Source organism: Lissotriton vulgaris, chromosome 5, assembly GCF_964263255.1.
Source record: "Lissotriton vulgaris chromosome 5, aLisVul1.2, whole genome shotgun sequence".
NCBI classification, from domain to species: Eukaryota; Metazoa; Chordata; class Amphibia; order Caudata; family Salamandridae; genus Lissotriton; species Lissotriton vulgaris.
Window position 1 is genome coordinate 300,397,597 of NC_141693.1, and position 26,698 is coordinate 300,424,294.

The window sequence follows — 26,698 nt, forward strand, 5'->3', positions numbered from 1 at the left end:
CGTGGTTAAGGCAATCGTGGTTGCGCTTGTGTTGTTCGGACACGCGTGGCTGAGCTTGCGTTGCTCCGACTGTTTCCCCTTGACGGGAGAATAAGTGTAAGTTTAATCTGAACAAAAAAGATTACCTGGGGCATAGGTTGACCGGAGAGGGTGTGAAACCAAAAGAGCAATTATTTAAGACCATAGATAATCCTCATGTTCCCGAGAATAAGGAGGAATTGCTAACTTTTCCCCTTGGGGTTCTGAGTGACATCATAGACAACTCACTCGTGTTGTCCACTTGATGTCACTTAAAACTGCTCGATTATAAACATCCCCATAATTCACTGTCACCCATCCTTAATTCTGTTTCGTAATTATTACATATGAGAGCAGGCTAGAATACACGAGTTCAGGATGTAAGCTGTCAGAAACCTCTTGGGTTTGATTTCATAGACGGTAATGTTTCTTTATGCATATAATAAGAATGTAGGCCACATATAGGCTGGACATGATGACCGAGTTGGCTCTCGGTCATCATGTCCATGGCTCTCGGGTCATTTATGAATTTCATCAGAGCAGAGGGTGGGCCGCGAATGGTTCTAAGTTCTTCATTATAAACTGTCTTTTAACCCTTGTCTCTCAATTCAGTGATACAATCTGATGTACTAAGTGGAACGCCTCTGCATGTTAAAGAAATACATTTGCATCGTGAAGAGACTTGATCATATTTTTGCTTGCTGTTTACTGCATGACTTGCATTGCAAATGTTTACAAGGCTGGGCTCGTGCAGGGGTTGTTGGCGCCCAGCCAGGTCCGTGGCTTGGCCCGGTGTCCGGCCCTAGTCGGATGATTAACCTTTCATAGGCTGTTTTTCAGCCCGGTTCTCTGCTGGGAGTGTTTCATGCGTCAGTGTTTGAACTGGGGAAGGGGAGGCCGCATGGCTCTGAGAGAAATAACAACATATGGGGGAGGGCCGGAGATGAGCGAACAGAGAGCAGATGATGGAAAAAGGAGGAAGCAAAGGATGGGGCGGATGGGAGGTAGGGAGACAGAGGGAGAAAGCGGAGGAAAGTGGAGTGAAAGATGGCGCCGTGGTGAGGTAGAATGGAGCGGAGAAGAGATATGGAGAAACGGGTGCTCAGACGAGGGGAGAGGGACTGGGAGACACACGTGGAAGAATTGGAGAGAAAGGAAAAAGAGAAGTAGGGTGAGAATTGGGACGAAGAGGTGAAGGTAGATGAGTTTGAGAGAGGTGGGATTAGATCCCAAAAACGAGGATACGTTGGAGGGAGCTGGAGGGGAGAGATGGGGAGAATGCATGCCAGTATTTCTACTGAGACGTCATGTTAATTCCCCACAGATGGTAATATTTCTACATTCTCCTCCCACAAAACGTCACTGGATCAAATGCCAGGCAGTTTGAAATGCATGCGTCTCTGCCTCTGAAAATCCCCGTATCGGTATTCACTAGGTGTAGCACAAGGGAGTGGGGCACGGAGAGAACTAGCAGGAAAGTAGTAATGAGGGTGAAAAGACAGTGCACGGTTGGATCGGAAGAAAATGCACAAAGATCTAGGGAGTGGAGCAGGGCTCGAGTCGGGGTACGACGCGGGTGGACGGCGTCCCCCCCACTTATTTTAACTGGGGGGACACCGTCCCCCCTGCCAAACAGCTGGAGTTCACTCGGACTTGACTCTTAGGCCTCTGGGACGAGATCGGAGCGCAACTTTCGTGATGTCACTTCCTGTCGTGACTTCACTTCCGATGACAGCGCCCCCCCCCCTTCTCTTTTTAGGACTCGTGCCCTAGAGTGGAGTAAAAGAAAGGGGCGAAGGCAGAGAGAGGCTTGTGGACGAAGAGAAAAAACGTAGAAACATGGGGAGGCGGAGGAGATCCCCGTAGCGCACCCGCACTCCCCCAGGGGTGGCCTTAGGCATGTGCAAGCTGTGCACCTGCACAGGGCCACCAAACCCCAGGGGTCGCCACTCCAATATATATCCTTAATATAATAATCGTCTGCGGATGGATACATATTTGCGTGCCGGCCCCTGGCAGGGATTTGGCGACCTCCGGCTCTGCTCCACTTCTAAACACCCTGACCCCCCGCCCCCCCTCTTCACTGGCCTCCACGCCTGCGTTCCTCCGGGGCCCCCTACCTACGCTCCCTGCCCAGGGCCGCCATGATCCTAGAGCCACACCTGCCCCACCCACCACCATTCGCATTTTTCACTTCCCTTTCCTGCTTCTTTTACCCTCCCACGTCTTTTAATTCGAACCTCCTCCCATCATCTCTATGTATTTATTGTCCATATATTGTGGCCCCCCCCCGCGCCCCCCCCCCCCCCCCCAGCCAAACCCCCGCGGCAACTTCCTTCGTGAAAGATGCAAACGAACCGAGCCCTCTCAAAGACCTGGCATAAGTGTGAATACATTATTTATTTCCTGACTTGTAACGGTGCAGTTTCACTTTTTGGAATTTCCATAGTTGAGCCACGTTATAAATCTGTTGGGTTACACTCACTTGAACTGGCAACGGCCTCTACTGTGATGGGATGTAAAAATAAATAGGAGTCTCATTGTTCCCCTTAAAGAAATCTATACTAATTCGACTACACTTGTTTCCCCCTCTTGTACCCAAATGCGTGTGTCCAGGGCCTAGGCGCCTTGGTTGCGTTCTGCTTTGATGCACTCTTGAGCATACTAATAGGTTCTACTCTAGGAGCACGTTGTGTGACATTGAGGCGTTCCCACGCTCAGCGATGAGATAAATAATTAACATGCATCGGCATAGCCAATAGGTCTGGTTTGCATCATGAGTCCTGGCTAAAATAGTGGGCAAAAAACAGAACGTTTTTTTTTTTTTAATTATACAATTGCATCCATAAGTTATATAATTCATTGTGTGATGATTTGGGGTTTTTTGGAAATATAAAATAGTTCTTCATGCATTTCAGTGCAAGCACACCATTTGGCGGTGGGATGACACACCAAAAAGCAGTTGCCAGAGATGAGAGATAATTGCCCCCTGGCGGAGCAAATACCCCATTTATCTATATTTGACAGAATTGGTAATCATAGCTACTAGGCTTCAAAACAGAATATGCCACTTTTCAGGACTAGGGCAGAGTCTTTTTTATTTAAATAGCCACGCTGGTGATCATTTTCGTTGGTCAAAAACATACTGCTGGAAACCTGCACTTCAACAATCGTGTACTGAAGTTCCAATTAACAGATTTTTTTGTGATTTGCTGTTACTTTGTTCTCTTTCAGTTTTTTTCGTTTTATTGAATAGTTTGTATTTTAATCTAGTCTTGGGTACATGATCTTGTTTTTGTTAATTTATAATTTGTATGGATTAATTGTACCTTTTGGATTTTTATGGAAAAAACAGGGGCGTAGCTTAGTCAGTGAGATTTGGGGAATGTACAACTCAAATTTTCCCAACACAAAAAGGCAGTGGGCCACAGGGTGAAAATGTTTGACGTGTCCAAGGTTCAAGAGAGACTGTTCCGACAGATTTACATTATGTGGGCCTCTTGGGCTGATTTAGAATTTGGCATCCAGGTACTCTGTTGCAACAGCTACGGAGTACCCTGTCCGCCAAACTCGAAGTCCACCAAGCCCGATTTTGAGTCAGGCTAATCACAAATTCTACGCTGACAGTAAAATTTACTCTGTCAATTTAATACTTCCTTCGACAGCCCAACAAAGTAGGTGCCATCAGAAGTAAGCTATCTGCACATCTGCACTAATTAATGTAGACAGTCAGATTATTATTTTTTTTGACCATCACCGCCAGGTATATCCTGTTGGTGATGGAGAGGAGAGTTTGTGTTTGAAAAATAAAAAAACTTTGGAAAAGTTTGACGGCTAACCGTCCTGTTTGAGGCTGTCCATTAAAAGTTTCCTACTTTTACAGGGACTGTCCTATCCGAATTTGTTAGGTGGCGTAAAGGAAGTAAAGTCCTCAGCTATATGGTCTACTTTTAGTCCGTTTGCTGAATCCGGTCCTCTGTCTGGGTGGCACAGTGGGTGAAAATTAATAGTTTGGAATGCTAACCAAGGGATTGCCAGTGGCTAGACTATTGGCAAGCATTCGTCCCACCGGCCAGCGTTTTTAAACTTCTTTTTTTTTTTACAAAACCACACATCACTGCCAGGTATATCCTGTTGGTGATGGAGAGGAGAGTTTGTGTTTGAAAAATAAAAAAAATTTGGAAAAGTTTGACAGCTAACCGTCCTGTTTGAGGCTGTCCATTAAACGTTTCCTACTCTTACAGGAACTGTCCTATCCGAATTTGTTAGGCGGCGTAAAGGAAGTAAAGTCCTCAGCTATATGGTCTACCTTTAGTCCGTTTGCTGAATCCGGTCCTCTGTCTGGGTGGCACAGTGGGTGAAAATTAATAGTTTGGAATGCTAACCAAGGGATTGCCAGTGGCTAGACTATTGGCAAGCATTCGTCCCACCGGCCAGCGTTTTTAAACTTCTTTTTTTTTTTACAAAACCACACATCACTGCCAGGTATATCCTGTTGGTGATGGAGAGGAGAGTTTGTGTTTTGAAAAATAAAAAAACTTTGGAAAAGTTTGACGGCTAACCGTCCTGTTTGAGGCTGTCCATTAAACGTTTCCTACTCCTACAGGAACTGTCCTATCCGAATTTGTTAGGCGGCGTAAAGGAAGTAAAGTCCTCAGCTATATGGTCTACCTTTAGTCCGTTTGCTGAATCTGGTCCTCTGTCTGGGTGGCACAGTGGGTGAAAATTAATAGTTTAGCCACTGCCAATCCCTTGGTTAGCATTCCAGACTATTGGCAAGCATTCGTCCCATCGGCCAGCGTTTTTAAACTTTTTTTTTTACAAAACCACACAAATGTTTATAATGCCAAAAAGGGGTTTCCGTCGCACTGCGTAAAAAAGTAATGCATACCCGAACACAAAATCTTTGTAAATCTGGGCCTACATTTATTAAAGTTCCTATTTAAAAAAGAGCAAGTTAAGATATCCTAGTAAAATTAGGATGACAAGAAAAACCGACACCGACATTGCAGATCCAACTTAGGGCCTCCAGACCCAACTACTACCAAGCAAATAATTTATTTTGGGGTGCACATCCCAAACTGACCTCCTGAGTCTATTCTCATGGAAAAATTGTAATGCAAAACTATTACAAAAAAAAAATTGGTCGGAGTGTGATGTCTGTATCTTAATGACAAAACATTAGTCTCGCTCTTAGCTTGAGGTGGCTTTAGTCATAGAGTAAATTAGAAAAGGCATTTCTCCATCTGCCTCCAAGTCTTCCACATAACGTCCAGCCCAGACCTCCACTCGCCCTTTTACTTTTCTCTCCTGTCTTTCACATATGTCATTGCAGACATTTGAGTGTAGATGAAGATGACAAAGTAAAATATATCCTTGTTGCACAGTGAATTCTAACCCATTCAGAGGGTTGGGCCTGATTCAAAGTTAGTGGGTTGGGTATCCCGTCACCAGCATTAGAATTCAATATAATGTACTTGTAATAAGGCGGATGGGATATCCGTCATGTTTATGTTGGAGTATCGGTCCACCAAATTCTAAATCAGGCCCTTTGCTTGTAACTTGCAGGTCATGTTCCAGACCTGTCTTGGAGTAACTTGATGTTACAAAATAGGGTCTCTAGTTGGCAGTGGTTTGCACCCTGTCCAAGTAGTGGCCCACACTCCAGTCAGGGTAAGGGAGTTACACAGCTTAGAGAACACCCTGCTCACCCCTTGGTAGCTTTGCATGAGCAGTCATGTTTATTTCAGAAGCAGTGTGCAAAGTATTTGTACATACACACCACACCACTTCACCTTTGAAAAATAGCCAATATTTAGCTGAATAAAACAGGTACAACATTACAAAAATCAAACATACATGAATCAAGATTTCACTTTTGCAAAGATCACTTAAAAGTACAGCTCTTAGAAATCAATAGCTACAACAGGGGCTATCTCAATGTTGTGGCGGGTACTAATTCAACAGTTCGGCGCCAACCGCGCGGAGGCGCAGACTGGACCCTGGTTACAGTGTCTAGGAAAACAAATGCATTGCAAGGCTTCAAGGAGGTGAGGTGTCGATTGGCCAGTGCAGCGTCTGTTTCTTACTTCCACAGGGAAAGTGAGGCGTTGGTTCTTTACTACCAAGCAGGGGAGGTGATGCGTTGGTTCCTTACTGTTGCAGGGGAGGTGATACGTCTTTGGCGGCAATGCGTCGGTTCCATATGACAGTGCAATGTCTATGAGTTCGGGAGGTCACACATGTCGGTTATCGACTACGCAGTGTCAGGGTTTAGGCGCTGGTGTCGACAGGCATCAGGGCTGCAGTGTAAGTCGGGGCTGTGTGCCATGCTGTTCAAGACCGGTGCCCTCTGCTCCAGTGCAGACAGCAGCGTCGATGCGGAGTGCTGTCATTGGGGAGGTCCGGGCTGCGGTGTGAGTCTAGGTGATGCATCGTGCTCTTCACGAGCAGTGTCCTTGGATCCAGTGTGGCACCGGCGTCGATGCGGAGCGCTGTCACCAGGGAGGTCCGGGCTGCGGTGTGAGTCGGAGTGATGTGTTGTGCTCTTCATGAGCAGTGTCCTCTACTCCGGTGCAGACAGTGGCCTTGATGACATAGTTAGAGTCAATAAGTTGCTGTCATTGGTAAAACCAGGGCTGCGGTGTACGTTGTGGCTGTGCACCGTGCTCTTCATGAGCGGTGCCCTCGGCTCTGGTGCAGGCAGCAGAGTTGATAATGGCATCAGGTTTGCTTTTCTTGGGTTGTAGCACCAATCACATGATTCCAAGGGCCCAGGAACTGGATTTGACAACACTTGGCAATCAAGACTCCCAGCAGAGACATTCAGTTGCTGTTAGCAAGATGCAAGTGAAGTCTTTGATGGCCCTGATACTTTTTAACAGGAGGCAAGCATGCACAAGCCCTTGGAGAACCTTGGAGGCAGGATGTGGAAAGCAAAGTCCAGACCTTTCCTACCAGGACAGAAGCAGCATGCCAGCACAGCACAGCACCCGGCAACGTAGCAGTATCTCCTGATAGCAATCCTGCTCTTCTTCCTGGCAGAATGCCCTCAACTCAGAAGTGTTCTGAGTATATGGTGTCACAGGTCCAGTATTTATACCCATTTCAGCCTTTGAAGTAGGCAAACTTCAAAGGAAAGCCTTTGTAGTGCACAAGACCCTGCCTTTCTCTGCCCTGGCTCCAGACACACTACAGGGGTTGGAGACGTCCTTGTCTGAGGACAGGTACAGCCCTACTCCTTCCACCACTCTAGCTCAGGAAGACTCATCAACCTGGTGATTGGCCATTAGGATATGCCGGACACACCTCAGCTCCCTTTGTGTGACTATCTAGAGTAAATACACAAACAGCCCAACTGTGATCCTAACCCAGGCGTGTTTTCAGCAGACAGGCAGAGGAACAGAATGGTTAAGCAAGAAAATGACCACTTTCTAAAAGTGGCATTTTCAAACCAGCAATTTAAAAACTAACTTTGCCAAAAGATGTATTTTTAAGTTGTGAGTCCAGAGACCCCAATCTCAAAATCTCTATCTATTCCCAATTGGAAGATGCACTTGTAAGATGTTACAAAGCAGCTCCAATGCTAACCTATGGGAGAGATAGGCCTTGCTGTAGTTAAAAACGAAATTAAAAGTATTACACTACCTGGACATGTAAAACACAACAGTACATGTCCTACCTTTTAAATACATTGCATCCTACCCATGGGGCTCCCTTGGGCCTACCTTAGGGGTGACATACATGTAATAAAAGGGATTGTTTGGACCTGGCAAGTGGGTGCATTTACCAGGTCGACATGGCAGTGAAAAACCGCTCACACAGACACTGCAGTGACGGGTCTGATACATGTTTGCAGGGCTACTCATGTGGGTGGCACAGTCAGTGCTGCTGGCCTACTAGTAGCATTTTATTTATAGGCACGGGGCACACCTGGTGCACTTTACTAGGGACTTACTAGTAAATCAAATATGCCAATCATGGCTAAACCAATCGCCAATATAATTTAGACAGGGAGCACTTGCACATTAGCACTTGTCAGCAGTAGTAAAGTGCCCAGAGTCCTACAACCACCAAAAACGAAATGCAGAACACAATCAAAACAGGAGTTCAGAGGAAAAAAGACAGGGGAAACCACGCCAAAAGATGCCAGGTCTAACACTTAGCCTTTCAAAATCAATACATTTATTAACATTTGTGGGAAGAGCAGTCCTAGTGTGTGTTTGGCAAATCTGTACTGTGCTGTTTTTTGGCCTGCTTTGTTTTCCTTTATTTGGACTCTCCAATATGTAAATCCTTTGGATGTTGATAATTAATAAGGCCTTGTTTCCATTTGTTAGTGAATTCACACAAAGTTTACTCTCGCCCATGGCGAATACTGCATCCTCATACTGTGATATGGAATGACATGTGGTGAGTGGCAACTGAATAGTAATTTACATGCACCCCTTGAGTGGAGGCGTCTTGCCACAATCACTGTACAACTTAGAAAGGGAGATATACTGAGCGAGTATGTGTGGTATGACATTACATTACATGTTGGCTGTGTGTATGGGGCAGGGCGGGGAGACCATGTGCAAAGTGACATTACATTACAGGTTGGCTGTGTGTGTATGGGGCAGGGCGGGGAGACCATGTGCAAAGTGAAAGCTGTCTCTTGAGATTACAGTGTGCAACAGTAAAAACCCACGACCGTCGATATTACTGTGGAAAAAACTGATAGCCCCATTGGATAGTTCAGAGTGGCAGGCTAATACAGCAGTCTAATAACAAAGGACATCTGCTTGTAATTCTTCCCCTCCTCAAGGCCAGGCCTGGGTGAGATACTGCGGAAGTCTAGCTTTTCTGACCTACCTGGAAGGTAAATCTGTATTGTGTGGTGCTCGGTGAAGGGAGAGTCCTTAACACTGGTGTTCGAGGGCTACAATAATATTGTACTCCCTTTGGATAACAAAGTTACTTCATTAATACAGATGATAATCTCTGATCTGCAGGCAAGCTTTTAAGTTTTAGTTTAGAAGAGGAAGTTAGAAACTCGTGTATTGATTCAGTAAATAACACTTTATCCTCATTTGCCAGTCAGTACTTTGTTAAAGGAAAGGGTAGATGCATATAAAGGTACAACTAAGATTTACAAAGAAATTCAGAAGATGCTAGAAAAATCGAGGCCGAGCTGCCACTCTGAACTTAGTATTTCTCTCTGTAGCATCATAAAACTAGATACTAGATTGTGTATAATGTTGGATAATGTTGGCTTTATGTGCTTGAGTAATAATAATAATAATAATAATAAAACCATTTTTAGAGCGCCTGGCTACACAAAAAACAGTGTGTCCCCGCGCTAAATACTGCTAATTCGCCAGAGGCGGATGAAAAGTGGCCAAGAAAGGAGAGAAGGGCAAGAGGGTTACACAGAAGGGAAAAGAAACGTTTTTAGTTTTGCACGGAACCTAATCTCAGAAGGTTCCATTCGGAGGTCGAGCAGAAGTTCATTCCAACACTTGGAAGCCAAGTATCTGAATGAGCATCCACCCATCCTAGCTCTGATAATTCTGAGGGGTTTGAACAGCATCGCACCGTACGATCTCAGGTTTCTAATGGGGCGATGCATGGTGGGGAGATTTTTCAAGTAATCTGGGCCTTTGCCCTGGGCAATTCGATGCACGAAACAGAGGGCTTTAAATGTAATCCGCTCCTTGATAGGAAGCCAATGGAGTTTAGCCAAAACGGTATTCCCAGATGCTCTGCGAGGAAGTCTGAGCACAAGGCGAGCAGCTGCGTTCTGCATGCACTGAAGTTGGTGTATGCCTTTTTTGCTCAAGCCAAGAAGAAAAGCATTCCCATAATCGAGATGGGGAGTCACCAAAGCATGGACAATGGTTTTTCTGGCATCGTAGGGAAGGAGATCTAAAACCTTACGCAGAACCTTCAATATGCTGAAGCACCTGGCTGTCACTTTACTGACATGAGATTTATAAGAAAGATCTGAGTCAAGCATTATGCCCAGATTGCGTACCGAATCCACCGGACGAGGTGGGCTGCCCAGTTCCGTAGGCCACCACATGTGTGACCATGCTGAAACTGATTTCCCTATCACCAGCAATTCTGTTTTTGCTCCATTAAGGCGCAAACAGTTGCTGTTCATCCATGATGCCACTGATGATAGGCAGTTGGAAAAATTAGTGGCATCTTCTCTGATGTTCGGGCGTAAGCTTGAACATCAGTTGGGTGTCGTCAGCATAGCTAACAATGCCCACCCCAAATGCTTCCACTATGCGAGCCAGGGGTTCCATATAGATATTAAACAAAGTGGGGCTCAGACTCGAGCCCTGGGGAACCCCATGGATTGCCTTTCTGACTGAAGATTTGAAAGGGGGACAGTGCATCTGAAAGCTCCTGTTGGCCAGGAAAGATTTAATCCAGGCTAGGGCCTGTCCCGCCACTCCCATATCAGAGAGCCGAGACAGCAGCGTTGTGTGCAGCACGGTGTCAAAAGCTGCACTGAGATCTAATAAAACCAACGCTGCTGTCTCTCCTTCATCTACTATTTGTCTGAGGCATTCAGTAGAGTAGAGTAAGGCTGACTCCGTAGAGTAGCCAGCTCTAAATCCCGATTGAGTGGGGTGAGGGAGAGATTGCTCCTCCAAATATCTCATCAGCTGCCTATTTACCACCTTTTCCACAACCTTCGCACAGATGGGAAGAAGCGAAATAGGGCGAAGGTTTGGAAATTGGGAAATGTGGATGTTAGATTTCTTTTTTAGAGGAAAGACCTGGGCTGTTTTCCACGCGTCCAATACGTGACATTCTTGGAAAGACAGCGACACGATGTGACTGATCTGATCGATGATCGTGTTCTCCATGACTCCTTTACAGCGTGCAGGTGGACAAACGTCACAAGGCGAGCCAGATTGTATACTATTGATGATACTTAATAGTTCCTGTTTCTCTGGTGTTATGAAACATGTGAGACAGGATTTCTCCATATAGGTATCTTTCACTACCACATGTTTACTCGAAAGGTCAACGTCATCTGTAAAGGTGGCATGGATTTTGTCGATCTTGCCTACAAAAAAATCAGCTATAGAGTCACACAGCTCCTTGGAGTATGTGTCTTGGGCTTCAAGTCTGGACGGGACCGTGAGTTCTCTGTAAATAATAAAGAGTTCTTTGGTGGGATTATCCGCTAGATCGATTCTACTTTTGAGATGGATGCCTTTTTCAGTTCTCACTAATTTCTGATATTTTTTTAGTTCCCTTTTTTAAAGTGCTTTAGACTCTGGGTTATAGTTTTTCATCCAGCTACGTTCTAGATTTTTGCATATGGCTTTAGCTAGCTTAAGTTTTTCCGAAAACCAGGGGGCAGTTTTAGATTGCCTTGCGGGGGGTTTGAGTGTCCAGGGAGCCACTACGTCCAGTGCATTGGACACCCATTTTTCATATCTGTTCCATGCCTGTCCTGGGATATTCATACTTCATAGGGTCTCTGTTTTGAGAATATCTTTCTTGTACAAATGACTCTAGATTGTGCAGTAGGTATATTAGTGACTTCTCTGGACTCGACTCTAGTACTGGTCCAAACTTGGGTCCCCACACGGACAACTCAGTGGGTGGAACCCTCAGCTGAGGAGATTCTGGTATCCAGGTTAAAGAAAGGGTAGCCCAAAAAATCCCTACACACATAAACGGACTACCTAAACAAGAATTAACACCCCAAACTAAACAGAGGTACACACACACACGCCCCATGAAGTCTGTGGGGTCCCAAAGGCACCAACACATTAGGATCATGTTTTTAGGATTCTACCTTTTCCAGTGGCTAGAGCACTAATGGGTCCGGCAACACCCACTGCAATCTCTGGCGTCACCAGTTACCACTTTGAACTGAATTTTAGAGTTACGACTTGACTATATCTACAAAAGATAATGTCTCTGGAACCGGTCCGCTGGAAAGATGGTTTAAACTGTTTCGGAAACCAGGAAAGCCTTTCCTAACTAACATAACCAGATCTCAACACAGGTTGAGAGGGAGCATTGTCATATTGTCACTTCGGACAGGGGAGCACAGGTGAGTCGTGGTGCACAAATATTGCAGTCACCTTCTCAAGAAAGACAGGTGCCTATGCAACCTCAAAAGCCTGTTGATTTCTTTGGTCTACCTTCTCTTTGCTAATGTTGTGGTACCTAATGACCTTAGGTCTCAGAGACGTCCTTCGTCTCTGAGTCCTTTTGCAGATCTTCCTTGGATCAGGTGAGTATCACTGGGAAGGGTCAGCACAGCTCCTTGCTCAGACAGGTAAGCAGTCAGTCTATCCACAGGTTATAGCAGCAAAGATTCATGCACAATTGTAAGAATTAGACTGAGTCTGAAGAGAAAATAGCAACCCAGCATAACTACTTGTCGGAAGTTCTTTTCTTAAGTATGCTGTGCCGTCTAGATGCCCAGGAGACCTACAAAGGAAGTGTAAAGGGGCCAGTAATTCACTTCATCAGATGTCTAAGATGGGAAGCTATAGGCAAAAGGAGGGTCTACTTTATTCAGTTTCAGACGTTTCTCAGTTGTGAATATGTTAGTCAGTCAGTCAAAAGTTTACTTTATTTGGTTAATCATAACCATAAAGCATACATATACAAAAAAGAATTCCATATAAAATAGCAGCAAGTTAAAAGTTCATTTAGTTAAAATGTATTTTCTCGTTCATTAAATACACACTTTGTCTCAGGCCTTATCTGTGGTCTATTTCTACTTTTTGAAGCTGAGACTACAAAATTCATAAATTTTACCCCGCGGCATGATAGGATGTTTGAACCTCCTCCCATCCAGCTGATCACAGCTTGCCTTCAGGTACGAATCTGTAGCATGTTAAAAATTGGTTTCAATAAGGTTTTCCTCTTTTCTTTTAAGGGCACACATGTACACAGGTGATGGCACAGAGTCTCACTGTGATAATCGCATAGTCTACATCTTGGTCCCTGATGTGTGTCCTTCCATGATGGAATCAAGTCTTTGGAGAAATGGTCACCCATTCTGAACTTTCATGAACATTCATGAATTTTCTTTTTAAGGATAGCCTGAAGTGCGCCACGAGGTAGGGTTGAGGTTTTAAACATTTGTACGAGTTTAGAATGGTCCATGCATGTCGCCGTTTGGCCAGAGTCTTTTTATCTTCAACCAAAGATAGGGCTTTTGCATTTAGCTTGCAAATCTTTTTAAAGGCAGCTTCTTCTGGTGGATTCTTCCAGATCTCCTCCATTTTGAGGGTTTCTAATGATGCTCGCAGATCATTGCCCCACGAGTTAGATTCCTGTTGGTCGTATTGTTTTTTAATTTCTTGCCAACATAAATTGTTTAAGGATCCTGTTTCCGCCGTTCTCAGTTTCCAGCACCATTTCGCTAGGGCTGCTTTCCTTTGGTATATTTGATTTTGCAAACCAAATTCCAGCCTGATTTGGGCCGGGGCCGATCCTTTGTGTAGGTGAAACACGGATTTGTATATTTTTGTCTGGAGGGTATTTAAAATGGCTGCTTCTTTCCCATGCCATATTTCCAGTCCGTATGAGAGAGAGGGTAGGACTTGGGCTGCCATTACTTTTAGCAGATGGTCGTGTGATGGACATTGCAGTTTCTTTTGAAGAACTTTGTACGCAAAGCTCAGTGATTGTGCTTTTGCAGCGATTATTCATTTTTGAGTTGAAAGGGACATGTTTTTGCTTATTGTGACCCCTAGGTATTTGTAAGCCGTTACTTCCTCAATGTGTCTGCCATTTGTGAACCACTTAAAAGATCTTTTACTGGTGCCCGCCAATCTCACCACTTTTGTTTTTTTGATATTTAGTTCCAGGCCTTCTCTCTCAAAATAATCTGTTAATTCGGCTATTGTTCTTTGTAGGCCTATTGGTGTTTGACTTAAGATTGCAATATCATCCGCGTATTGGAGGAATTGAATGCTTTCATTTGCCAATTTAGGCGGGTGTCCGTTCACGTTCTTGAGTTGGTCTTTCAAATCGGCCAGATATATGTTGAAAAGGGTTGGGGCAAGCACGCAGCCCTGTTTGAGGCCGTTAGTTATTTTTTGTTCTGCGGATATTCTTCTTCCGTCTCCCAGTTTTAGTTTTGCCCATGTTCCGCTATATAGTGCCATTATTGTCTCCATTAATGCTTTCGGAAGACCCCACTGGTCCAGTTTTTTCCATAGGCGTCTTCTGGGCACTCGGTCGAAAGCGGATTTCAGGTCTATATAGCAGGCTATTAATCCGGTCTTCCTTTTCCCTGCACCTTCGATTAGTAATGACAGGGCAGACAGATTGGTTAAACAGCCCATGCCTTCTCTGAAACCGGTTTGGAATTTGGGTATTATTTTCTTATCCTTTATCCATTGTCGTAGAAGAGACAATATACAAGATGAAAAGAGCTTTGCCTCCACGTCGATTAAAGCTATTAATCTATAGTTCCCGGGTTCCATTCTGCATCCACTTTTGTATATTGGATGGAAGATGTTTCCTTGCCAGGACAGTGGGATCTTTTTTTCTTTATGAATGTAATTAAATAATGGTGTTAGGTATGTTGCCCAGAAGTCGGTGTCATATTTGAATAAGGCATTTGGCATTCCATTCGGCCCAGCTGCTCCTTCCGCTTTCATTTTCTTTATTAGGTCAGTTAGCTGTTTGATAGTTGTCAGCGGCATTTGTTCATCTTTGTCTGTGCCGTCCTGTCAGTCATTTTTTCTTTGTCCAAGAACTGATTCTTTTTGTTCTATACCGTTTTTTAGATTTTTGAATGCTTCTCTGTTGATTGGGTAACTCTGGATGTTATACAGATTATCAATATAAGCGGCCCATGTTGTTTCACTTATTCCTATATTGAGTTGACCACCTGCTCCTTTCGAAAGTTTATTTATTACATTCCAGAATTCTCCACTATTTGGTAATTTACTAGTCCTTAACAGCTCTTCCCAGATTTCCTCTGTGTGGGATTTTTTAGCTTTTCTGCACTCCTCTTTGTATTCTTTCCTCATTTTTTGTATGTCGTTGTTGTCTACTTTTTTTCCTAACCTTTTTTCTGCGGCCTTTTTTCTTAGTTTTTTCGCAATTTCCCTTTTCATGTCTCTTAGTTTAGTGTTATACCATGGCTCAGTATTTGCATTGTGGCCATGAATTACTGATGTGTTTATCGCAAATTTTCCCAGCACAAATTTGTGTAAATTCTCCCATTTAGTTATGGGTGATTGATTTTCAAAGGCCTTTGTAGATTTTCCATGTTCCAATACTGCGTTCATTATCTCCTTTTTTACTGGGCCCTTGCTTTTAATTTTCTTCAGTTTATACATTTCTGGAATTGCTGTCAGATATTCTAATTGTGTTTTCTCCTCGATGTTTTTCCTCCTTATTGTCTCTTGTGGGGAGTGATCACTCTCTGGTCGGATTTGTATTCCAAAGTGGTCTATGTTCTTTCTTAGTTCCTTGCTTGTTAGGGTGAAATCAATTGTGGAGTTCCTTTTACCGCTGGTGAAAGTGGTCTTGGCGGGTATGTCTCCCTCCGTGTTTCCATTTAGAATTGTTAAGCCTAGGGGTTCCAGATCGGTTCAAATTTTCTGAACTTTGTCCTTGGTCCGGTTGGTTTTTGTTAGGTTACAGTTGAAGTCACCAGAGATAAATATCTCATGGGATTGGTAAGTTCTGTGTAAAGTTTTTATCAAATTTATTACAGTTTGAGCTTTTTTCCCTTTGTGGCCTTGTCTGGGTGGATATATAGATTTATAATTAGTAAATTCCATCCGGGGCTTTTTTGCTTACTTTGGACTCTACTTTGATCACTTGTAATCAGTTCTCCCCTGATTCGAGCAGTTCGGTTTTCCAGTCTAAATTATTCGTGATAAAGATGGACAGACCACCCCTTGGGTGTCCGTATTTTGCAAATTTTTCTGCCATTGTGTGATGTTCCTCATATCCCAATATTTGTCTCGGGGTTACATTCCATGTTTCTTGGAGTAGTATTATTTCAAATTTGCTCAGGTATTCTATTGTCTCTTGGTCTTGGGACATTTCTTTAAAACCGTGTACATTCCATGAGCAAATCTTTATTTTTGTTTCTGATTTTAAGGTTAGTTTGGTGTTTTGCCTTTGGGTTCTTTCTGCTGCTTTGCCTACATCAGGATCGATGGGTGTTTAGTGCCTGTGCCAACCAAAACCAGTCTTTATTTTCCTTCAAACCCTGGTATTGCTGCTTTGTTTTAGTGCTACTCAGATCTTGTTCGGAAATTGATTTGCTTCTTGCTCCCCTCAAGATTGTTTGGGTTGTTTCCTTTACGTTGTTGGGTTGAGAAATCTTGTTCTTTAATAAGGGGAATGGATATTTTGTTGGGGTGTGACGCTCTAAAGTTATTCCCCATTCTGAAAAGTGTGTCCTAGTGGAGAAAATAAGTTCTGCTATTTCTTTAGATGCCCAGGTGGTACTGCTTATTTCTGAATTCATATTATTGTTTCCTTGAATGAATTCTACAGCCTTCTGGTCGCTTGTTGTGATTCCCCTTAGTTTTGGTATCTCTTCGATTAGTCGCAGGATATTTCCCCTGTTCAGCGTATCTGAATTCCCATTTGTTTGAAATTCCGGCTTAAATAGTAATTTACATTCTGTTACCATACTTGCTGTTTCGAGATGTCGTGTTTGATAAACTCTCCTTTTTCCCTCAGCTGGATCAAGCCGAATGTGAGGTATGTTATCAATTTGGTAGATCGTAGTTATCGAATCTGGTCGAATATAATCTATTGTGGATGCTTCTTTTAGGGGGTGCATTTCTCCTTGACTTATTTGTATATTACTTGCGTTTTGTCTTGTCCTATCGTTTGACTCAGTTTCGTGATGGTCTCTGCAAATTCTTCCTTTATTTCCTGCTGTGATTATCAGACCAATATTTGGTTCCCTCACTTGTCTGCCTGAATTTTGTGGCTTTGATCTTTTACCATTCTTTCCTTGATAAATGGTAAATTCCCTCCGGTCTGCCAATTTAATCCTTTACGAGTCAAAGTTTCACATTCCCTCTGTGACTTGTTTTCCTGTGTTTTTTGTTGTTCTGTGGCCTCTTTGATTTGATTTTAGTATATCACTTTTATCATTGACTTTGTTTATGCTTGACTTTTCCTCGTCTTCTGATTTTCCTTGTTTACTTGCTATTATTTTGATCTGATCTGGGGATTGTGTTTGGTCTTCTGCTTCGTCTGTGGTATTTCCTTTGTTAATTCCTTTGTTTCTGTCTTCTTTGATAGAGATGTCTATAATTTGATTAATTGGGGCCTCTTTTGTCTTTTGTTCGAAGATGGCAAAGAGTTGTTTTGCCTGCTTATTTTTTATAGCATTTTTTCTTGCCTTCCTTGCCCGTTTCCGCTGTCTTTTGGTTAGGGGTTCTGACATACCCAATGAACCCATTGTTTTGTTTTCTTCCAGACATCGCTTTAATGGTTTGTTATCCTCTGAGTCATTTAAAGTTTTTCTACTTCTAAGTTGTGAATAGTTCTATTTTGATTTCCAATTTTATTGGCCTCTGTGTTGGGATTATCACCTTTATTGGCTTTCCCGCAAGTTACTGCTAATATTTCTTTCAAAATGTCTGGTAGTGAAACTAATTTATCTATTATGTCCTTGCAGACGCAGTTTTGTTCTGTTAGTTTCTCTTTCCATTGTTTTTCTTCTTCCTTTTCTTTTGTGAGGTATAACGAAATTTTTTCCAGTTTCAGATTTATTCCCGATATATGTGATGCCATTGGGTTCATCAGGTCTACCTGCACATCGAGTTTGTTCGATTGGAAATTCAGCGCATTAATTGCTTGTTGTAAGCTTTTTAGGAGCACGTCCCCCCAGAGTGTAGATTTTTCTTTGGTTTGTAGCGGCTGTGCCCCTGTTGACCTATTTGGACTTTCTGAGGAAGAGATCGTTATAGGGTGATCTTCTTTTGTTATATTCTTTACTGTGTAAGAGACCTGGCTCTTATCGGCCGGTTGTCTAATTGGGCTTGATGTTAGGATTATTGGTGAGGATATTGGCTTCCTTTTTTCTCCATTTGCCTTCCTTTTACCAATGTTTTCGAGTTCTTCCAGTTTTCTCAAGTTTTCGAGACTCAGTTGCATTGGGTCGGCCTCCTTATGTGTATTTTCTTCGAGCATTCTCCGCAGTTCTGATTCTTCGAAGATCGAGAATGATTTGGGCCACTCTATCTTTTGTGCGCTTTTCTGAAGATTTATTTGAGATCCTAAATTGCTCTGGTTAATGTTTACTGGGCTATTTTCGTTAATCTCATTTGGAGTTAAGTTTGGGGTTAGCTTTGTTTGGTTGCAGGTTGCATGAACTTGTGCCGTGGTTTTGATCAGCCAGTTCTTTATTGTTGATTTTTCTTTGAGATTAGGACTCATACTTTTTTCCGAGTCATTTCTCATCTTGCGTTTTTTACGTGATGAGGTCAAACAGGTTAGTTTTTTGGGACTATTTTGAGGTTTTGCACCCTTACTATTGCTTGGTGTTGCCACCCCTTGCTCTTTTGTGAACTGAAAATTGAACTTCAATTTATCTCCCCCAAACTTGAAAGGCTCTGTCATGGGGATATGTGCCTGATCAGATTGTTCGCTCCCGGTTGGCTCTTCTGAGTTGCTTTTATTCCCTTGTTCTTTTTTCCCCTTTACTGCCAACCTTCTTTTTGCTTTCTGTATTTGAGGCTGTCGGATTTTTCCTGACCTCATCTTCCAACTGCAATTTTCCGGAATGTTTTCCCTTCCGGCTCATATACTGTTTTTCTTTGGCCAAAACTCCCTAAGCCAGTCTGTCGCTTCAGCGACAGCCGCCGTCGAGGGAGTGCACTTGTCAGTTAGGTCGGGTGTACCCAGTATTTGTCGCTCGCCTTCTGAGACTTTGCCTCTGCCTATTAAGCTGGCTCTGGCTTGCCTCAGCTCTCCAAGTTTCTCAGGGTTTCTCAAGGTTTCTCCGGATTTCTCCTGGTAGGTACTCTAATGTCTCAAGACCCCTCGTGTCTCCTCCAACTCCTTCAGCCCCTTGGCTCCTTGGCTCCTTGATGCTCACAAAGCCCAGCCCGCAGCCCTAGATTATCATTTGCTACTCCACCTTCTTTCCTTGAGCTTCGGGCTTCAAACGCGTTGATTATTTCGCGGACTGCATGGCGCTTCCTGGGGCCCGCCTCCTCCTGTGGCGTCTTAGTAATTTTTTGCAAAGTTCCTTTAAAAGTCTCCTCACCGTGCCCCCGGCTTAGTGCTTCTCCTGTGCCCTAAGCGCCCTAAGCCTCTTGGGGAACACTTTTATATAGGCTTTTATATAGGTTCTGTTCTGCTTATGCTGGACGTTCGTCTTCTTATTGAGATACCTTGAGCTGCATTGCTGTTTAGCTTATTATTCGCTTTTTTTCCCCCAAAATCGTGTCTCCAGCTCCTTCAAAACACTCTATGCCCCTCTTGGTCTCAGAGGGTCAAAAAGGTCAAAAAGGTCAAATGGTACAGTGGGCTCCCGGTGTCCAATGCCCTTGGTATCAAAACATGCTCTTAGTTCTTACTTCCACTCCCACCCCCTTGCAGCCCAAGCACCGCGCTGCTACACTTGCAGGACCAGCTCACAGATCTCTTCAGCCGGCGGCTCTCAGATCTCTTCAGCTGACGGCTTTTACAAATAACAGGCTTCCCCCTTTGCTTTGCCTTTGGCTCCGTTGTCAGTGTGCTGCGGCGCTGTGATCCCCCACTGCTCCTCGGTACTCCGCGATATACCGCTGGCGGCTGCCTGGCTCTGCCTCGCACTGTGACTGCGGCTCACCTTTAGGTTTGATGGCGGCTTGGTGGCGGCTTGGGAACGGCTTTCAGACTCAGCTTCAGCTCCCGGTAAAAACGCCGCCGCCGCCCCACGCCGCACCTCTACTCCTCCGCGAAACTCTCTCTCTCTCGTAAAACACTCTGGCGCCACCTCGTGTCCTAAAGCAGAGTATCACACAAACGTACAAAAACATACGTTTTGTGAATATGTGAATTTATAGGTTGTTGATCAATTATTCTGAGCTCTGCACAGTTCAGACCAGTTTAGATTGATCTGTAGTTCCAGTGTTTTTTTTTATTTCACTCAAACAGTTCAGCATCTGTTCTAGCTTCCTTGGACTAAATACAGCACCCAGAAAGAAGGGGATGTGTGTGTTTTATTCACACATGGGCAATCATGCTTTGAATAAAGTAATGGGCTGGTGACCACCGCTTGCCCACAAGGCTGAATACAATTTGGGAAGGGGGACTTGAAAAGGAGTGCCTGCAGTCTGTCATAGCGAACATGGACAATGCCAAAGTGAAGCAACGATTGTATGCAGAACGTACATGGGAGCCCAAGTGGACCTCACCATCCAAGTGCCTGTAAGCTACTCCTATGTCATAAGATAATGAGAAATCCTTCAGCTATTTCCCACGTGGACAAGGAGACCACAAGATAATGGACCCCAGTTTTGGAAGTTGGATAGGCATCTGAACTGGGGACAGTCAGTAGGTAGTCTTCCTCCATGGACATTGTGCCTTTCAAGTATGAATTCACTGCGCCGCCACCAGTGACAACATAGACTAGGTTGGGGATACAGTAGCCACATTCATGCAATTTGTGTGCTTCCCAGTCATCTGATTACAAATAGAATTTTAAAAAGATGGAGCACCTCCAGGGTACACATATTATGGTTGATTTTTACTGTGGGAAAACACTGCCTGACAAAAGAAAATTACACTGCCCAGGAAGGCACAGCTTTTCCAAGCCTACTGAGGACTTTCGGCCCAGCAAAACTGTTCAATGAAAGGACAGGCTCTTGAACAATAGAAACACCAGCACGAGGCTCAGTGGCCAAAGCCTTGTGTAGAGGATTTCTTGGAAGGACGAGTTGAAATGCTTCCAACCTAGCTGACCAATGTCACTACAAGTAATGGTGTGATCAGAATTAGAGCCTCGATTGAGACACGTTCCTAAATTATAAGGTCTGGTTAGCCTGCACCATACCCAACACACCAGGCCACACCCATTAGTACTGGGGAGCCTGTAGATGTTCAGTTCAAAATCCACTCTTGGTTCCACAATAGCCATGTTATATTGGATATAAAGACAATTATCTTGCATTTGGCAGCCTAAACTGCATCTTGGGGATTGGATTTGACCCTTTGAAACTCATACACTCAATCTGAAATCACTGAGTTGCCCACCTTTCATCAAGGGCTATCAAGAGACTAAGGGAGAAAGATCAAATCCAGATATGTAAATTCTTTTTCTCTGTTAGTCAGTGACTTACTTCAAACAAACAAACTGTGATAAACCTTTACCTTTCCAAACGGCTTAAGAGAACACCCTCCTACCTTACCTTAATAGAAAATAAATAACCAATGAGCTCTGTAAGGAAATGGGGTGTATTATATTGTGTGGTTGTGCAACCTCACCGTGTAATGCACTTACCAACTCCTTTAGGACCAGTAGATTTTCGTAGGAGAAACCCTTAATTCATCCCTGGGTAGCTGCGGCTCTGAGCAGTCAGGCTTACACAAAGAAACAATGTTAGGCATTTAAGCAGCAGCAAAACAATTGAAGAAATATCAGAGACACTAAATCCGACACAATTTATAAAATAGACTGTATGTTTATGTATTTTTATACACCAGATTGAAAAAGATCCACCGTAGGATTCAGGAAATACACAATTTACAAGGTATTGTAAATATGCACTTTTGAATTAATCACAAACAAGTCCATCAAACTCCTCTTGTGCCTAGTAGGGCTACGAGTTGCCTGGTATTGCGTCTGGTGCAGCCAGGCAGTCCTTCTGTCCTTCTAATCCAGTGGAGATCTGAGTTCTAGGTGCTAGGGTGCCCTATTTATGCTCAGAAATGCACTCAGAGTAGGATGCAGTTGGTAGCCAATGGGCTACCAAGTCCTCTCCCTCCAGATAACATAACAGATGTATTTGTAAAGTGCACGATTACCTGAAGGTGTCCTGGTGCTGAATAACAGATGTTTATTGTTACCCAACTCAATGGTACTCATTTTATCGACCTCAAATTGATGAAAGGCTGAGTGGACCCTGCCGGGATTTGATCCTGTGACCATGAGGTTGAACACAGGCCCCTGCAGTGGCTGCTTTAGTCTACTGAGCCACCAGATCCGGCTCTCTGTCAGGAAGATGACCACTTCCTGTGAAGTGTGGCATCTGGCAATCCCAGGATGCACCATTCAGCCCACTTCCAAAATGGCAGAACCCCTCTCTTGGCCTACAAAGCCCCCTCGCCAAACCCAGAGGTGTGGCTATCAAGGAGGGTACACACCCCAGAAAAAATGGTGGCAACAGGTTTCCCCTCTCCTTCTCGAATGACAGCCTGTCTACCTAATCAATAGAACAGCCCTCTCCCAAGTGTTCCCCATTTGCTCTTCCTAGGCGGCTTCTCCTTTGAAGATCGCCTTTTAGGGTCAACACCAGTGTGGCTCCCTGCCAGGGAGAGGGAACACATCTCTCCCATGCAGACTGCTATTGTTTATTTTCCTGGAAGTCGTTTGCACGTCTCCAAAACGACAGGAAGCCATGTGTGACTGGACACACACTTGGGATTTAGTGCAACAAAGTGGCAACTTTGCAAATGTTGCACTCTGAAAAAAGTTGCATCAATTTAGAATTGGACATCAAGTTGGGCTAAATGTAATGAGATGTTTGATACCTTACTGTATCAGCTTTAGTAGTCCCAGTCAGAAGTCAGCAGGGCTGGTGTATTAACCTGCCACTCTACACTCTCCAATGGGGCTACCAGCCTTTTCCACAGTAAAAACGACAGTTGTGGGTTTTTACTGTTGCAGACTGGGATCCATGTTCTATGTTTTTCACACCCAGTTCTGCAATCCCTGGGGAGACACGGTAACCTACAGGCCCTGGGAAACACATATTAGGAACTTACAAGTAAGTAAGTTATATTATGCCAGTTGAGTATATGCAAATCAAACAAACACATTTTAAGTTTAGGGCACAGGCTCTGGTTGGAAGGCCTCAGTGTGTCGAAAAACTAGCAGCATCAGTCCAAATCTTTGGGGGTTACCATACAAAAATAAGTATTTCCCTACAAGCCTATGCAAAATAAATCTAGTACAGAAGGGCTTTAAAAGTGTTTGGAGATCTTTCTTGGCCCAAGACTGCGTTAGCACCTTCTGTTTTTTTCATGTATATTCATTTTAACACCCTTCCTTTAACGACCATTTAAATAAAAACCTCTTCCTGTTAAAAGTGATAGCTTTGGCTACTGAGTTAGTTATTTACAGGATCAACTGTATGTTCTTTTCTAATGGTCTGCCATCAGTGGCTTAAATTCTTGTAGTATGAGTTGTTTGTGAGAAGTGAAAAAGTATGTATCACTTTGCCTAGTCTGAAATGTTGCCTTTTATTTCCAGGTACATCCTGTGGACTGAACTCTCCCTTCCTCTTTGCCCATCTAGCTCCTCCTCCTCTCCCGCCTTGTCCTGCCAGGCCTTGAACAGCCTCACACCCAACTCGAAGGCATGGAATTGGACCAAAACACCAGCATGCAGGTCGGCATGCGTGTTGTTCGAGGTCTGGACTGGAAATGGGGCAACCAGGACAATGGTGAAGGCAATATTGGCACCGTGGTTGAGGTTGGGCGACAGGGCAGCCCTACCACCCCAGATCGCACAGTAGTGGTTCAGTGGGATCATGGGACAAGGACCAACTACAGAACTGGCTTCCAGGGATCCTTCGACCTTCTGTTATATGATAATGCACAGATAGGTAAGTACAAAAGCCTTTCTCAGCGCCAAGCGCTCCGGTGATTGCCCATTTTGTGTAAGTTTTCTTCATATGTGCAGTCCTGGCATTTGGCGTGAGCTTCCAGTATTGAGTGCTAGACTTTGTTTGACTTCGACTTCTACTTGGTCAATGATCACAGGTCCCATTTAGCATTGCATGAAATTTAGCATTGCAGTAATTCTAGGTCCCACTTTACTTAACTTTGCAGTTCCATAATGATTCCCAATCCCGGTTTGTGTATCTACGTAGAAATTTTAGGATCTTACTAATGCAAGATTCTTCATCTGCTTGAAAGGATTCAAGTTCCAGCAGAGAGATCATTGTGTGTTTGCAGTGATTTTAAGTACCAATTAGCATTTCGTCGTAACTTATCAGTGATAATAATTTTGGTTTGATGTATCCATGTGGCTTAGCAGTTATTGTAAGCGCCTGTTGATTTATAAGGGAAGCATGACAATAATTCTATATCTCAGTAGGTTTTGCTTCAGTCTTTGGTAGTGCTTCCAGCTCTAAGTTCATCTAGAGTTGTAAAGCTGCATTGATTTTCTGTTGACATATACATTTCGATGGACAGTAATAATAGGTTTTAATTGACACATAGTCAAAATTTTACAAGGTTTACAAATTTCAAGTGATTCTACATGAAAGTTCAGTAACTCCAAGTTCAAACTAATGGCTTTTAATAGATTTGTGCAAACAAATGATGGACGGAATACTGAACAAATAAAAAATTCACCCCAGTCAAGAAATCTGGGTTAAATCCATTGTTCTTTTGCTCACCCTGCCATTCCAGTGTGAAGCCAACCATATGCAAATTAGTCTTGTCCTTGCTCCTCTTAGGAACAGTCCAGCCCAACTGCCAAGCAATGTCCTCCCTGGACCAGGAACAAGCATCCTGGGACTGGTTTCGGTGTATCACCCCTCTTCAGCCAGGCTAGCTTGAATCCAGTGAGCAACTGAGACATGTTTGGGCATACCCATCCAGGAACAAGCATCCTGGGACTGGTTTCGGTGTATCACCCCTCTTCAGCCAGGCTAGCTTGAATCCAGTGAGCAACTGAGACATGTTTGGGCATACCCATCCCACATAGGGCGAAAAATGCTGTGCAGACAAATGATGGACGTTATACTGAGCAAATCAAACATTCACCTCCAGTCAAGAGATCTGGGTTAAATCCATTTTTCTTTTGCTCACCCTGCCACCCCAGTTTGAACCCAGCCATATGCAAATCAGTCTTGATCCTGCTCCTCAAGGGGACAGGCCAGCCCGAACTGCCGAGGCACATTATCGACTTGCAATTTGAGTTTGCAGCTACTTTCCGAAGTGGTATTTGGAAAGGGCGTTTTTAGGGAGGTCCTTCCAAATATTGATTCGGAATGGTATATTTTTTATATTTTCTGACAAAAAGGCAGTCGCAAACCATTAATATATTATCAACAACAATGTAATGGTACCTCATTCACAAGAGACCCCCTTCCTCTTTGAAAATGTTGAAAAAATATTCTCACAGTGACTACTCTTAGAAAATGTTAAGCACATTTGACCTTTTTTGTTTTTTAAACACATCCATGTCTTTTTAAGGAAAACAGGTTGCATTAAAAAAGTGCTTTATTTTAAAAGCAGTCAGACATGGTGGTCTGCTGACCACAGCAGGCCACCATCCCTGTGATTCAAAGTGGGTCACAATTCTTGACCTTTCTCATTAAAATTCATGAGGTAAGTTGAGTACACTACAAATCATTTTTTTGCTAACTGACCAATTAGTACATAGATGAACTCCTAAAAAAACAGAATGGATTTGGTAAAAGTCTATGCACAACTTGTGACCACTTTTACCAAATCCATTCTTAATATATATGTGCGGTGTGTGTCTAGCAACACTCTACATAGCGAACAGTTTTTTGCATTCTTAATCTGGATCAGACAAAGAATATATTGAGCAGTTCAGATCTGAAAGACTGTGTAATGAAAAACAAATGTATGAAACTGAAGTGAGTCCAAGGTTAAGATGATATACCTAGAAAACTTTCAAAAGTTTGCTAATTAAACTGAATAATGCAGATAGAAGTAATCTATTCATTCCAAATGATCAAAGAAATACTGAAGTTAAAAAAAGTCCCAAAGTTTACAGCAGACTCTCAACAAGTATTCAAGATCATACAAAAGCCATAGCATCTTCTAAAACTTGATCCACATACAAAAGAATGTATTGGATTGAAACCATAGGTAACCTATAATACAGGCAAAACCATAAAAAGCACACTGAGACCCAGTGATACTCTCAACTACGTAGTTAAGGTAGGTAATGTTTAAAAGTGACACAAATAAATGTGAAACAAACATTTTTCATTTACTTTACTCTTTATGGCCTCCCATGCAGATTTTCTGGTTCTCATTGTAATGCATAGAATAATCAAGTATTTCCTTGACTGTGACATGTGGCAGTGCTTTGGAAACAATCTCTGTGCTGTCCACTACCAGCAGTGGCTACCCATTTAACCAGCCATATAGTTCCATGAAGAAATGACGAGAACGTGCAGCAGAGGCCATCTTGAGGACCTATTTATTAAGTTACATTGACTTGTCACTTTGGTGTACTGTCTGATCTGATGTGTAGAGGGTTACTATGCCGCTCTTATGTCAGTCATCATATAGGTATACTTCTTATGGCTTTAGGCTGTCAACATAGTTTAATGCTTAGTTATAAGTCGCTAACATGAATATACTTAAGGGTAACCTATGAGCTTAGTTATAAGTCGCTAACACAAATATACTTAAGGGTAATATCTCTGACATATGAGCTCCTCACTTTTTTTTTTGTCCAAAAGGTTTTTATTAGATTTTGCATCAAACAATCCACAAATGAAAACATACCAGTTCT

The 26,698-nt window shown here is 43.4% G+C and overlaps 1 protein-coding gene across 8 annotated transcripts in view; it reads left to right on the forward strand.

Annotated features, from left to right (window-relative positions):
- Positions 1-26,698, forward strand: part of MIB2 (MIB E3 ubiquitin protein ligase 2) — a 402,179-nt gene that overhangs the window by 152,773 nt on the left and 222,708 nt on the right. For 4 of the 8 annotated variants that reach the window (XM_086921481.1, XM_086921485.1, XM_086921482.1 and 1 more), the window contains exon 2: positions 23,444-23,798. In XM_086921481.1, the coding sequence (XP_086777607.1) occupies positions 23,552-23,798 (247 nt within the window). In that variant the 5' untranslated portion in view covers positions 23,444-23,551. The remainder of the gene's footprint in view (positions 1-23,443; positions 23,799-26,698) is intronic. The other 4 variants (XM_086921483.1, XM_086921487.1, XM_086921480.1 and 1 more) reach the window with 1 other exon arrangement.